The 15,360-nt window shown below is 41.8% G+C and overlaps 1 protein-coding gene across 1 annotated transcript in view; it reads left to right on the top strand.

The window, feature by feature from the left end:
* Positions 1-2,170: 2,170 nt before the first annotated feature.
* Positions 2,171-15,360, top strand: part of LOC310987561 (nuclear factor of activated T-cells, cytoplasmic 3-like) — a 39,649-nt gene continuing 26,459 nt past the window's right edge. Inside the window, exons 1-4 of the mRNA XM_083973877.1 lie at positions 2,171-2,598; positions 10,637-10,893; positions 11,855-12,372; positions 14,349-14,777. Of these exons, the coding sequence (XP_083830003.1) occupies positions 2,514-2,598; positions 10,637-10,893; positions 11,855-12,372; positions 14,349-14,777 (1,289 nt within the window). The 5' untranslated portion in view covers positions 2,171-2,513. The remainder of the gene's footprint in view (positions 2,599-10,636; positions 10,894-11,854; positions 12,373-14,348; positions 14,778-15,360) is intronic.

The following is a 15,360-nucleotide window of genomic DNA, read 5'->3' as shown; positions in this document are numbered from 1 at the left end:
TTTTTTGGTGGTCCTTGAACTCATCATGTGTTTCTGTGCTGAAGAAGCTGTAAATCAGATTAATTAAATGAGTTTAACTGTGTTTGTCCTCACCACCGTTTGATTATCTCCTATTTCTGCTGCCAAACGATCTTATTTTCATGTATTCAATCAACCTGTTCTTTTATTTTTATTCCTTTTTAATTATTGGTGAAGGTTTTGAGCTGAGAAACGTTACAAAAATGTATTTTTCATTTTCAAACATGTGTCAGGTTTTATTATTATTTTATTTTTATTTTAATTTTACATAAATATCATTTTTAAAAAGGTGGATTAACCCTTTCAGAGCCTGCAGTGGCGCTCATTCATCGTCACCACCTGTTGTAAACGCAACACTGGAGATGATGCTTTCAGGTGCCTCGATCCTAAACTGGGACAAACAAAACTCCAGTTGTAGGATGAATAATCACATTCACCTCCTCGGTTTTTTTTTTTTTTTAAAGGTTTAATAAGTTTTTAAAGTCCTGAACTGAACCTGAGAGACGGAGAGTGAGACACCCGCCGGCTGACGTCATCACCGGGCCGGCTAATGGTGCGTTCAGGTGCAATGGGAAAAAACAGACAGTTGTACTTAATCACTGTGTGAAACGGTTTAATACAACTTTTTTTGTTTTGTTTTGTTTTAATTCCAAAAATAAACTGAATGCAACACACATGAGTGTTTACAGATGATCACTTTTTATTTAGTTTGTGTCGTTTTTTCCTTTTTCTTATTATTTTTTAACAAAATAAAACCAAAAATCAATAATCATAAGTGTAGTTTTCTGTATTTTTGTGATTGATTAAATCCAGATGTTGCTCTTGAACGTATGTCTTCACAGTCACAATTTCACAATTCAGTCGTCTCAACCTGTGACACAGTCGCTGCACTTCACATGTGTGTGTTGTTGCCATCGAGGTATGAAACACTGTAGAAGAGCGTCATCTGAAGTTAGTTTATTAAGTTTCTGTACATCAGAGATCTGAAGCTGTGACACAAAGAGCTGATGGAGGAGACGTGTAAAAACAGTTGTGAATGATGCCTTCAGGTGCTTCTACATCACAAACATACAAACCGAACCTAAATCTAATAGAAATACTGCAGTGCAAGTAAAAACCCTGTAGACAAACTCTCAAGAAAATGAACTTCAGCTTTTCAAAGCAAAAGTACTGGGGTCGAGGCCGTCCAAAGTGTCACCAGATAAAATTTTAAAAAGCCTTTTTTTTTTTGTTGCATTAAATATTTATTTAGTTGTAATTGATTGGTATAGAAATGGTGAAGGATGAAATCTTGTTTAAGTCAACTTTTAATCTGAAACAGGTGCAAGAGGTCACATAACAAAACAGTTTTGTATTTTTATACTTAATATATTTAAAGCAGAAGTAAGCGATCCGGTCGTTTTGGCTAATGCTGCGTTCCAGGCAGGCTTTTGAAACCGTAAATTACAGCTTCAAGTCACAACTTACGACTTTGTAGCGTTCCAGGCAACCCACTCGTGTTTTTCCGACCTGTTTTACCTGTGAGAGTCACTATAACGGCCACTCGTAACTTCTGACCCGTGAACTCGTACCAGATTGAACTGGTACGACTTCACAGGTCGGAAAAACACGAGTTACGGGTTGCCTTGAATGCACCATAACGTCTTGTCAGCCGATGGAGTTAGCAGCCCCCGCCCTCGTCATGGATCTATTGGTCCTCGTCCCTACGTCACCACATTCACGGCGTCCCTTGGCTGCACACACAGCCCTTCATGCCGTTCTCTCTCCTCATTGGATAAAAACTGTAGGATACGATAAATGTTTTCTCCTCGGCTCAGAGCAGAGCAGAGTGACTGACAGACCCGTGTTTCAGACCAAACACTCTATGTAAGTGATTGCTGTCGGAAGATATAACTATTTAAGACTTATATTAACACAAAAATATCGCTTACTTCTGCTTTAACGTTAGTTAGTACATTAAAACAGGAGAATATTTCCATCTATAATAAGAGAATAAAGTAGCATAAATGTGATTATATAATTATACTTCAGAGTTGTTGTTGCAGAGTAGCTCTCATCATTATGAAGCTGAAGTGTCCGAGGCGGCCGTGAAGGCAGCACCAGGCAGGATCAACCTGGAGAGGAGTCAGTCGAACTCAAACCGCGAACACACACACACACACATACACACAGCGACTCAACTCCAACAACAACAACATGGCTACAACAACTCTGCTGCCCGAGAGGAGCCACGGCGCGCGGGACCGTTTCATTATGAGCGCGTGGATGTCGGTGAACAACTTTTAGCTCGACGTGTGTGTGTGTTTCTGTGTGTTTCTGTGTGTGTTGTTGTCAGTTGAGACAGTTGAGTTGTTCTGCTTTCGGTCGGTCGGATGGAAGAAGCAGCAGCAGCGCGTGAGACAGGTCAGCGTTAAACAGACAGACAGGTCGGTAACGGCTTCTCCTCGCGCGGTAACGGCTGGTTCTTTCCAGCGCGGGAGTTTCCTTCGGGCCAAATGTCGGCGCTGAACCGCTGCGCCGAGGAGCTGGACTTCAGACTGATGTTCGAGGACGACGGCGGCGGCAGCGGCAGCCTCGCAGGTACGTACGTGTCATTTTGGCGACGTCAGTTTAGCGCCAAGCTCGCGACAGGCAGCGCAGCGGCCGCACGGGCGAACCGGAAGTAAGTAGAGCTGTCAAAATAAAACGCTCAACCATCATCATAGCATAATATAAACCACATGGACAAACTAACTGGTTCCTTGTACGGTTTTATAGAGAGCCTAAAGTTTAACAAAACTTAATAGAAACTACGTTCTGATTAGGTCTATTTGATTATGTAATTTAAATATAAAATAAAGATAAACATAGTGTATGATGTAAATAGTCCAATAGTGCCTAAACCCAGAAAACAAAACTTACTACAACTGTTAGAAACTACTTTGTTTATGTATTGTAAAATTACACATTTGAATATAAAATAAAGATAAACATAGTGGTTTGTATGATGTAAATAGTCCAATAGTGCCTAAAGTTAGACCCAGAAAACAAAACTTACTACAACTGTTAGAAACTACTTTGTTTATGTATTGTAAAAAAAAAATTACACATTTAAATATAAAATAAAGATAAACATCTGTTTGTATGATGTAGGCCTAAATATAGTCCAATAGTGCCTAAAGTTAGACCCAGAAAACAAAACTTACTACAGGAAATAGATGTTAACAATTCAAAACTATGTTTTTAATTACAACTTATGAAATTTATTAAATATGTAGTGGTATGTATGTAAACAGTCCAAAAGTGCCAAAGTTGAACCTAGTAGCTGGACTTCAGACTGATGTTTGAGGACGACGGCGGCAGCCTCACGGCGGCAGGTACGTGTCATTTTGGCGACGTCACGTCAGTTAGCGATTTGTCAGGCGCCGCCAATAAGCTCGCGACAGGCAGCGCAGCGGCCGCGCAAGGGGGCAAACCGGAAGTAGAGCTGTCAAAATAAAACGCTCAACCATCATAGCATAAACATGGACAAACTAACTTTGCACTTTTTTTGAAAGAGCTTTTTCAGTATGGCACCGACACCAAAGGACTTGAAATACCAAAAGCGTTAAAAAACAATTTTATTTTGGATAAGTATTTTATTTATTTAATATGATCTTCTTTACTTTTATATATATACAGGTATATATTTATATATTTTTTATTTTCCCCTGGCACAACAGTATTGTTCTGTACATAAATGTTAAAGCAGAAGTAAGCGATATTTTTGTGTTAATATAAGTCTTAAATAGTTGTATCTTCTGACAGCAATCACTTCTATAGAGTGTTTGGTCTGAAACACGGGTCTGTCAGTCACTCTGCTCTGCTGTAAGCCGAGGAGAAAACTTTCCTTGTATCCTACAACCTTTATCCAATGAGGAGAGAGAATGGCATAAAGGGGCGGTCCTCTCTGTGTGTGCAGACAAGGGATGCCGTGAATGTGGTGACGTAGGGACGAGGGCGGGGACTGCTAACTCCATCGGCTGACAGGAAGTTAGACAAAACCACCGGATCGCTTACTTCTGCTTTAAATATAAAATAAAGATAAACATAGTAGTTTGTATGATGTAAATATAGTCCAATATTGCCTAAAGTTAGCCCCAGAAAACAAAACGTAGGCCTACTACAACTGTTAGAAACTACGTACTAATTTGGTCTCTTTGATTATGTATTGTAAAATTACACATAAACATAGTGGTTTGTATGATGTAAATAGTCCAATAGTGCCTAAAGTTACAAAACTTACTACAGGAGATAGATGTTAACAATTCAAAACTATGTTTTACTTAATAATATGAAAGTCATGAAATGGTGAAATAGTGGTATGTGTAATGTAAATAATCCAAAAGTGCCAAAGTTTGACCTAGTAATACAACTTGACAAACTTGAGTTGGACAGCAAACAGGTGTACAAACTGTTTTTTTTTTTTTAAAGAACTATAAATATTGCAAAAGTTTGACCCAATTACAAAACTATTGACAGCAAACAAATGTTAGAAGTTATATTTTATTCTTATCACTTGGTTTCTACACTGTAAAATTACTGCTTCAGCCTAAACTAAAATAAAAAACAGTATTATATATGGTACAAATAGCCCTAAAGTGCAAATGTTTGACCCAGTTACTCAACTTTCCGCAGCAAACATGTTAAAAATAAAAAAAAGAATTCACTTGTTTATTTACTGTAAAATTACTGCTTCAATCAAAACTAAAATGAAAAACAGTGGGTTTTTATGGTACAAATAGTCCAGAAGTGCAGAAGTTTCAGAAGTGCAGAAGTTTGACCAAGTTACAAAACTATGATTATGCTCTTATTTTATAAAATGCTTCATTTATATTTATTGTAAAAATTTAAACTTTAAATATAGATATATACGTCATAAATTTGATCTGGTCTCCCTGTCTAAGTCACAAGTAAAGACAGACACTATGTGCTTTAGGACGGTGGGTGTGTCTTTATTTAACGCAGCTATTAAACAGGAAGGAAGCTTCAGATTTGATTATCAGCTGAACCCTCGGGGAGGTGGGGGAGGAGGGGGTGGAGGGGGAGGTGGGGGTGGAGGTAAAACATTAAAACATCAGAGACACCCTGGCTTCATCCTGATGTTACACCTGACTCTCCAGATGTTCCCTCCCCCTGGCTTCACCTATTCCCAGATGTTTTCAGTCGTGTTCCTTAAAAATATTCACCCTCAGTCTCATTAAGTCCATGAAACACTTTATTTTTAATGAGCATTAGATTGTGTTTGTTCGTTAAATGGATAGTTCACCCAAAATTGAAATTTCACTCATTATCTCCTCCCCCTCATGTGGACTAAGGGCTGGAAGATGTTTCAGAGTCCTCCGTGGCTTCTCTGAGTTACAGGGGGTCTCGGCGTAGCAGTGCATGTCCATATGACGGTTGCAAATGGATACCAACTGTCTTCGTAACAAAAAGACACACCAAAAAACATCCAAATACCTCCATGCTGCTCATATGTAATGTCCGTCTTGTATTGAAGCCCTGAAATGCGAAATTGTCCCGAAAAAAAATTGTCAAATTTGATGAACCAGGAAGAGGAGCTTCGAGAAGCTTCCGTTACAAACAAGCTTGAAATATAGACTCATTTAATTTTTTTCGGGACAATTTCGCATTTTGGGGCTTCAATACAAGAGGGACATTACATACGAGCAGCATGGAGGTATTTGGATGTTTTTTGGTGTGTCTTTTTGTTACGAAGACAGTTGGTATCCATTTGCAACCGTCATATGGACATGCACTGCTACGCCGAGAAATTTCAGTTTTGGGTGAACTATCCCTTTAATGTCACGGTTTTTAGGATGTATAAATGAAGATATAAATACAAAGGGTTCAAATATTATTCCTTAGCACATCTGTAAACAACTGGCTGACTGATGGAGTTCAGGGATGAAGCCACACCATTGGTTGGTCAGACTGTGGGTCTTTTCCCATTGGCCCGTTCAAAATGATGGTGAGAATGATGAATGAAATAAAGAAACGAAAACTAAATTTTTATACTCTAATATAAAATGTTAATTTCTTTTATCAACTTAAGTGCTCAAAATGATGCACATAACACAACCAAACAATTTTACGCAAAGATTTTATCATTAAAATAAGTCAACTAATGGATGGAACAGATATTGATGAACTAATGTTACAATAAAACATCTTAAAATGTATTAGCTGATCTTCTGGGCAGAAGAAGCTTCATGTTATTAAGATTTAATTATAGGATGAGGTATAATACGTGTGGTAATTATACCAATGGCACATCATGGTGGTTTTCAGTCATAAATAAATATTATATGTTTGACGTCAGTGTTTACATTTAAAGTATCTGTTGATATTTCTAACCTCCTGTCAGGTTAAATTTAGACGAGTGGTTTTTAAACGGTGTAATAAGACGCGTAGCGGATGTGACTCGTACAGTACAAACCATCGACAGGTTCATTTACCAGCGTCTGGTGACGTCTATTAATAACCAACTGTTACGTGACTAATGCTGATTTTCATTTCCACCTGACGTCCTGTTGAACTGACACTGATTTTATTCACCAGTCAGTCAGTTCCTGTTCGCAGCCCCAAACCAATCAGATACTATATATCCATTGGAATTAAAGGGATAGTTCACCCAAAATTGAAATTTCAGAGAAGTTTCAGAGTCCTCCGTGGCTTCTCTGAGTTACAGCGGGGCTCCGTGCAGCACTGCATGTCCATATGACGGTTGAGAACAGAGCTCACTTTTCTTCGTCCAAAAAGACACACCAAAAAACATCCAAATACCTCCATAGTGCTCGTCTGTAATGTCCCTCTTGTATTGAAGCCCCGACATGAGAAATTGTTCCAAAAAAAATTTAATAAGTCTATATTTTAAGCTTGTTTGTAGCGGAAGCTCCCAGTGTTGCTCTGCTGGAATCTCGCGCGATTTGCGGAGCCGTGAAGTGGGACCAGGAAGAGCAGTGCTGGGAGCTTCTGCTACAAACAAGCTTAAAACATAGACTTGTTTGCTCATGTTGGGGCTTCAATACAAGAGGGACATTACTAGGGCTGACCCAAAAAATTCGAAGCTTCGAAGCTTCGTTCGTTGCCATGGTAATCGATCATGAAAGTCTGTGATCGATTTTTTTTTTTTCCCTCCTATTTCCCTTTTTGACACCAGTTCTCATCGGCAATTGTTACATTAAAATGAGTAGGCCACTTGGCATCCTGGAAACCTGCCTGATTTTGGAGATATGCAGCATTTGTTTGCCATTACTTTCATTATTTCCACTCGCTTTTTTCTTTTTAATCAGTCGATCAATAAATGATAAAATGCTTTGATCAGTGATCAATGGATCCACTGGTTGTTGTGGCTGTGAGGGATCTGTTGTTCTCTATCAGTGTTTACTGTGTAGTTACAATGATGACGTTCTTTTACTGTGGCAGTATAACTAAAGGAAGTACTTTTACTTTGAAACTTGGGATGGATGGATGGATGGATGGATTGATTGATTGATTGATTGATTATTGGATGGGTGGATGGATGGATGGATGGATGGATGGATGGATGGATTGGTTAATGGATGGATGGATTGATTGATTGATGGATTGATTGATTGATTGATTATTGGATGGATGGATGGATGGATGGATGGATGGATGGATTGATTGATTGATTGATTGTTTGATTATTGGATGGATGGATGGATTGGTTAATGGATGATGGATGGATGGATGGATTGATTGTTTGATTATTGGATGGATGGATGGATGGATGGATGGATGGATGGATGGATTGGTTAATGGATGATGGATGGATGGATGGATTGATTGTTTGATTATTGGATGGATGGATGGATGGATGGATTGGTTAATGGATGATGGATGGATGATGGATGGATGGATGGATGGATGGATGGATGGATGGATGGATGGATGGATGGATTGGTTAATGGATGGATGGATGGATGAATGGATGGATGGATTGATGGATTGATTGATTAATGGATGAATGGTTAATGGATGGATAGATAGATGAATTGATGGATGGATGGATGGATGGATTGATTGATTGATTAATGATGGATGGATGATTAATAGTTGGATGGATGGATGGATGGATGATTAATGAATGTATTGATTGATAAATGGATGGATGGATTGATTGATTGATTGATTGATTGATTACTGATGGATGGATGGACAGGTGGATGGATGTATCGATTAACGGATAGGTGGATGGATTAATGATTAATTAATGGATGGATGATTATGGTGGGATGATGGATGTTTAGTGGATGGATGTATTGATTAACAGATGGATGGATAAAGGTGTTCAGGCTGTGTGTGTGTCAGACTTTCTGTTGCCCTGTGTGTGTGTGTGTGTGTGTGTGTGTGTGTGTGTGTTGGCAGGTTGTAGCTACTTCCTGGTTTTCCAACTGCCCCCTCACCCCACCCCCCGCCCCTACGCCCCTCCCCCCTCCGGGTTATGACATCATCGCCGGCCGTTTGCCTCCGTTCAGTTCTCTCCGTTCCCTCATGGAGGTTTTTATTTGCACAGAAGCAGCGAGTGGAGGTGGTGAAGCAAATCGCAGCAGCTGCCGCTCCGACGCCTGCTTTGCATGTTGCGTGCAAAGTGTGTGTGTGTGTGTGATATTAATAGTGAGGCTGTGGTTAGGTGTGTGTGTGTGTGTGTGTGTGTGTGTGTGTGTGTGTGTGTGTGTGTGTGCAGCTGTGAATGAACTTACTGAACTGTTGAAGTTCATCTGTCACTATAATAAGTCCAGAGCTTAAACAGTGAGACGGTTCATCATCCACTCTACTGTACATGTCACTACACACACACACACACACACACACACACGCACACACATCGATACATGTTATTGATTATATTAATAATATTATTATAATTAATAATCAGATCGGTGCTGTCAATCAACCGGTCAGTGAATCTGAACAAACTGTTTTGGTTTAAATAGAAGAAGCAGAAGAAAAAGAGGAAGAAAGACGTTTCCTGTCGACGCCGGGAAACAGAACAGGGATGAAAGGCAGTCGGACGCTTTGAAGAGCATCATCTACTCTGTGTGTGTGTGTGTGCACGTGTAATATGTGTATATTGTGTGTGTGTGTGTGTGTGTGTGTGTGTGTGTGTGTGTTGGTGAGAGATAGATTTTCACTTCCTGGTTTTTTCGTTGAGTTCAAGTCATTAAAACGCCTCGACTCTCCGGACTGAGCTGAAATAAAACAGAGAATTAGAGAAATTCTCACTTTATACATAAATAACAACAGCATATTTTCTCTGTTTGCTTTGTTGTTATGTCATAAACCAAATTATTATTATTATTATTATTATTGTATTAAACACACAATACAAGAGCAGGGATATAACAACTAAACTAAACTAAACTAAACTAAACTGAACCGCCCAGGAAGTGACTCATTTAACTACAAACAATCTGACACTGTGTTGAAAGTTTGGGTTCAGTTATCAAAATTGTAATTACATTTTTTACTAATGACATGTTTCCAGATGAGAAGACGGTAAATATATGAACTATTATAAGAAATCTCACAGGTCCAACAGGAAACAGAGAAAATCTGCAAATCTGAATCAGTCGCTGAGTCAGAATGAACTCGAGCGAAAACAAACAAGTTTTACACCAGAGAGAGAAAACAGTGTTTCTATTAATAAAACTCCTTCAAAATAAAGGTAGATGTTTGTGTTAAAGCTCCTTCAGAATAAAGGTAGATGTTTGTGTTAAAGCTCTTTCAGAATAAAGGTAGATGTTTGTGTTAAAGCTCCATACAGTATAAAGGTAGATGTTTGTGTTAAAGCTCCATACAGTATAAAGGTAGATGTTTGTATTAAAGCTCCATACAGTATAAAGGTAGATGTTTGTGTTAAAGCTCCATACAGTATAAAGGTAGATGTTTGTGTTAAAGCTCCATACAGTATAAAGGTAGATGTTTGTGTTAAAGCTCCATACAGTATAAAGGTAGATGTTTGTATTAAAGCTCCATACAGTATAAAGGTAGATGTTTGTGTTAAAGCTCCATACAGTATAAAGGTAGATGTCCATGTGTAGTGTGATTATAAAGCAGCTCTAGGTTCTATATTAATACTGTGAAAGTATCAAAGCCTCAGTCCACAGAGAAATGCACACAGCCTGTATTCAGAAACTGAGCCTTAAAACCAGCCGTCAGGACTTCCTGTCACTTTGTGATGTCACAACTAAGCCCCGCCCCCTCACCACCTGGATCCATCCAACAACAACTTGCAGGATTGTGCGATTGCTTTCACACATGACCACCTCCTCAGGTCGAACTAGTTCTGGTGCATTAGAGTGCGATGTGCTTTCACACTGACCCAAACTGGACCAAATTTAGTGCGATCTAAATTTAATGCGCACTAACACTGCAGGTGTGAAAACACCCTTGATGGTTGATGATGTCACAGGAGGAGGTGGGTGTCACTTCCTGTTTGGTGTAACTGATAATAACTGATTGTTAACTGCTGCTGCCGCTGCTGCTGCAACAATAAACCTCTCGCTGCGTTTGCAATGCAAATGTTCTCACATCACTGATTTACATGTCGTTTTCTCCTTCTTGTCCTCAGGTCCAGACCTCAACGTGAGGACGCACCCCCACCCCCACCCCCACCCTCACCCCGCCGCCGCTCAGGCTCCGCCCCTCGCCCCCCAGGAGCTGCTGTTCTACCCCCCCACAGCCACAGACTCCTACCAGCACCAGCACCAGCACGCCGCCTGCCTTCTGCCCCCGCAGTACGGCGCCCAGAGGAACCCCCGGGCCTTCGACTGCCCCAGCATCCAGATCACCTCCATCGCGCCCAACAACAGCCATGTCGGACACGAAGTAGGGCTGGGACGATATGCTTTTCTCCCGATTAGATTCGATTCTACAATATTATTGCCGATTCTCTTGATTTTTAGTCTGCATTTTTACCATTTATCTGCACACAAATACTATAGGAGCCTATAAATGAACATACTCCATTATAAAGTGAACTTAAACCCTTTTCAAAACCTGTACTCTCTATATGTAAAAAAGGCGAACAAATGCACATTGCACAATATTTAAAGGGATAGTTCAACATTTTGGCAAATTGGCCCATTGCCATAATCCCTATAGTCATAGCAGTAGGTTCGTTACCTTTAATTGTCGGTGCAAGCTGTTTTTAGAACGGCGGAGCAGAGCCGTGAGCTGCTCAGAGCTACGCTACGGAGGCTCATTATGGGATTTCTTGGTTTCCCTCATCAAACTCATCAAATACACAATCCAACAACTCCACAACGCTCTGGTGGACAATAACACAACGTTACCAGACAGAGTTGTTTTAGAGGGAAATACATGCAAAACCACTGATGCACGTTGCCTTCAGGGACAGTTTTTCATCAACAGTCTCTGAATTTCCCTCTAAAACAACTCTGTCTGGTAACGTTGTGTTATTATCTCATAGCGTGGTGAATGTGCAGGTCACAACTTGTCCACCAGAGCGTTGTGGAGTTGTTGGATTTTGTATTTGATGAGTTTGATGAGGGAAACCAAGAAATCCCATAATGAGCCTCCGTAGCGTAGCTCTGAGCAGCTCACGGCTCTGCTCCGCCGTTCTAAAAACAGCTTGCACCGACAATTAAAGGTAACGAACCTACTGCTATGACTATAGGGATTATGGCAATGGGCCAATTTGACAAAATGTTGAAATATCCCCAAAATCAATTTTTGAAAAAAAAAAAAAAAAAAAAATCGATTTAAAAATCATCAAAAAGATATCCCGATATTTATGTGAATCGATTTTTTCTCCCACCCCTAACAGGAAGCGTTGGTGTCCGGCGGGGCGGAGAGAGGCGGCGGTTACCCGGACACGGCGGCAGTGGCGGCGGCGTCGTCCTCGTGGTCGCGGGGGCAGCTGTACCTGCCCCTGGACCCGTGCTACCGCGACCCGGCGCTCTGCCCGAGCCCCTGCAGCAGCCTCTCGTCCCGCAGCTGGATGTCCGACGTCTCGTCCTGCGAGTCCTTCTCCCACGCCGCCGCCGCCGTGGCCGCTGGGGCCGCTGGCGCCGTCGGTTACTACGACGACGACCACGAGCTGTCGGACGCGGCGCGGCTCGCCCTGGGCTGCTCGCCCGTCGGCTCGCCGCTGGGGTCGCCGGGCTGCGGCGGCGGGGCGTTCGGGGTCGAGCTGTGGCAGCAGAAATACCAGCACCCGTCGCCCTTCAGCCCCGCGCTGTCGCCGCATCAGTCTCCTCGCCAGTCGCCGCGCCAGTCGCCGTGCCACTCGCCTCGCACCAGCGTCACCGAGGAGACGTGGCTGAGCCGCCGGCCCACGTCCAGGTATGACATCACCACACACACACACACACACACACACACACACACACACACACACACACACACACACACACACACACACACACACACCTGATGAATGAACGTTTATCTGAACACAGAATAAAAGAAGAAAAACGCAAAATTATTTATGTTCAAAAGGAGCGAGAAGAAGCCAACGCTTATTAAATCCAAGTTAATTCCAGTATATAGAATAATAAGATATAAAATAGTAAGGATAGTATGATAATATAAATGTATATCTACATGTATATATTTATTTCGCAGAATTAAATGCTAAATCTTTTCTTATTCTGATGACTTTTACGTTATTTTACCCCCTTAATTGATGACCCCGACCTCGACCCTTGAAGAAGTTCTGTATATTATATTATTTAGTAGTATAAGTTATTAGCTACCAAATAATATATTATATTATTTGTTCTGTTTGAAATTGACCTATGCCTTTAAATTAATTTAACAATTTTGATTGTAAGAAAAGTGAGTATGGTCCAAACAGCCTGCATTTTGAAGAATAAGTAGTGGTTTAATTGAACTCTGAATATAATTATTGCCCCATATCTCTGTTCAGTAATTGAAATATGGTGAGTAGGGCTGCAACTAATGATTATTTTCATTAAAGATGAATCTGTCAATTATATAAACGATGAATCGATTAGTTGTCTGGTCAATAAAATGTTTAAATTTTTTTTTAAATTGTCAACCAGTGTTTCCTAAACCGCCAGACGACGTCCTCAAATGTCTTGTTTTGTCCACAAACCAAAGAGAGACTCAGTTTATTGTCATAAAGGAACAAAGAAACCAGAAATATTCACATTTAAGAAGCTGGAATCAGAGAATTTGGACTTTTTTTTTTCTTAAAGGGACAAACTTCTCCCGTTGATGCTGCATTCACCTGCAGTCGGGCAGACGTCCAGAGAAAGCTGGTAAAACGTGGGTCAGGTCAACAATACGACATCGCCATGACAACATATTGTCACGTGTATTGTTTTAGCCTCGTGCTGACGGACCACTTGTTTACATAGAGGCTTGTTTATGCCGTTACGTGCAGCGGCTGTCGTCCGTCTGCCATCTGCCCAATTTCACGTGAATGCAGCATGAAAAATACGATTGAGTTGCTTGTGATATACAACCACAACGCTAGATGGGAGGAATTCCTACACAATGTACCTTTAAAGAGCTGTTCAAACTGATTATTCGATTATCAAAATAGTTGACGATTAACTTAAAGGGATAGTTCAACATTTTGGCAGATTGGCCCATTGCCATAATCCCTATAGTCATAGCAGTAGGTTCGTTACCTTTAATTATTGGTGCAAGCTGCTTTTAGAACGGTGGAGCAGAGCCGTGAGCTGCACATTCACCACGCTATGAGATAATAACACAACGTTACCAGACAGAGTTGTTGTAGAGGGAAATTCATGCAAAACCGCTGATGCGCATTGCCTTCAGGGACAGTTTTTCATCAAGCAGTCTCTGTATTTCCCTCTAAAACAACTCTGTCTGGTAACGTTGTGTTATTATCTCATAGCGTGGTGAATGTGCAGGTCACAACTTGTCCACCAGAGCGTTGTGGAGTTGTTGGATTGTGTATTTGATGAGTTTGATGAGGGAAACCAAGAAATCCCATGAGCCTCCGTAGCGTAGCTCTGAGCAGCTCGCCGCTCCGCTCCGCCGTTCTAAAAATAGCTTGCACCGACAGTTAAAGGTATAACAAACCTACTGCTATGACTATAGGGACATAATTTGCCAAAATGTTGAACTATCCCTTTAATAATCGATTATTGTTCGATTGATCGATTAATTGTTGCAGCTCTAATTGAAGTATTGTAAGACAATGGTACAGTATTGTTGTCTAGAACCTGTTTTGCTTCATTTAATATTGAGTTATATTGAGTTATATTGATTAAATGACGTCATCCTTGTTCACCTGTAACTTCCTGTGACTTCGTCCTCTTCAGGCCGTCGTCCAGACCGACCTCCCCGTGCGGGAAGAGACGTCACTCCGGCGCCGACCCTCACGCCCGCTCGCCGTCGCCCCACCACTCGCCCAGCCCGACGCCGAACGCCTCGCCGCGGGGCAGCGTGACCGACGACACCTGGGTGGGGAGCCCCGCCAACGTCTCCGCCGGGGGCCTCGGCGCCCTGCTGATGTCCGGCTACACGGAGCTGGACGTCCCCTCCAAGACCAGGAGGACGTCGGGGAGCCAGCTGGGCGGCGGCTTCCTGCCCGGCCAGCCCGACGCCGCCGCCGCGCTCGACCAGTACCAGGACTCGCCCGGCGGCGGCGAGGAGGGCCGCGACCAGGACGGGCTGGAAGAGCTCTTCCTGCAGGTTCCCTCGCACTTCAGCTGGAACAAACCCAAACCAGGAAACCCCCCGCTGTTCAGGTCTGTTAGTGCTGCATCACACGTTTTCACAGAATCGGAAAGTCGGAAAAAAACGAGCTCCAAGTTGTAAAAAATTAATTGAACGGCATCGTACTCGGAAATTGCAGGTCGGAAACTCGGGTATCATTTCAGAGCTCCGACTTTCTGATTTGACGTCACAACAACATCAAAACTTAAACTTAAAAGTTCTTTATTGTCTTTAAAGCAGAAGTAAGCAGAATGTTTGTGTTAATATAAGTCTTAAATAGTTGTATCTTCCAACAGCAATCACTTATATAGAGTGTTTGGTCTGAAACACGGGTCTGTCAGTCACTCTGCTCTGCTCTGAGCCGAGGAGAAAACTTTCCTTGTATCCTACAACCTTTATCCAATGAGGAGAGAGAACGGCATAAAGGGGCAGTCCTCTCTGTGTGTGCAGCCAAGGGATGCGCCTGAATGTGGTGACGTAACTAACTCCATCGGCTGACAAGAAGTTAGCTAAAACGACCGGATCGCTTACTTCTGCTTTAATGGAAAACATGGCGCCGGCGGCTAACTCTGAAACATCCCAGAAAGACATTACTATCCGATCACAGAGCACCTG

This window comes from Trachurus trachurus (genome assembly GCF_905171665.1).
Source record: "Trachurus trachurus genome assembly, chromosome: 6".
In the NCBI taxonomy this organism is placed as follows: domain Eukaryota; kingdom Metazoa; phylum Chordata; class Actinopteri; order Carangiformes; family Carangidae; genus Trachurus; species Trachurus trachurus.
Note: the sequence above shows the minus strand (reverse complement) of the source record. Positions and strands in the feature narration are given on the sequence as shown.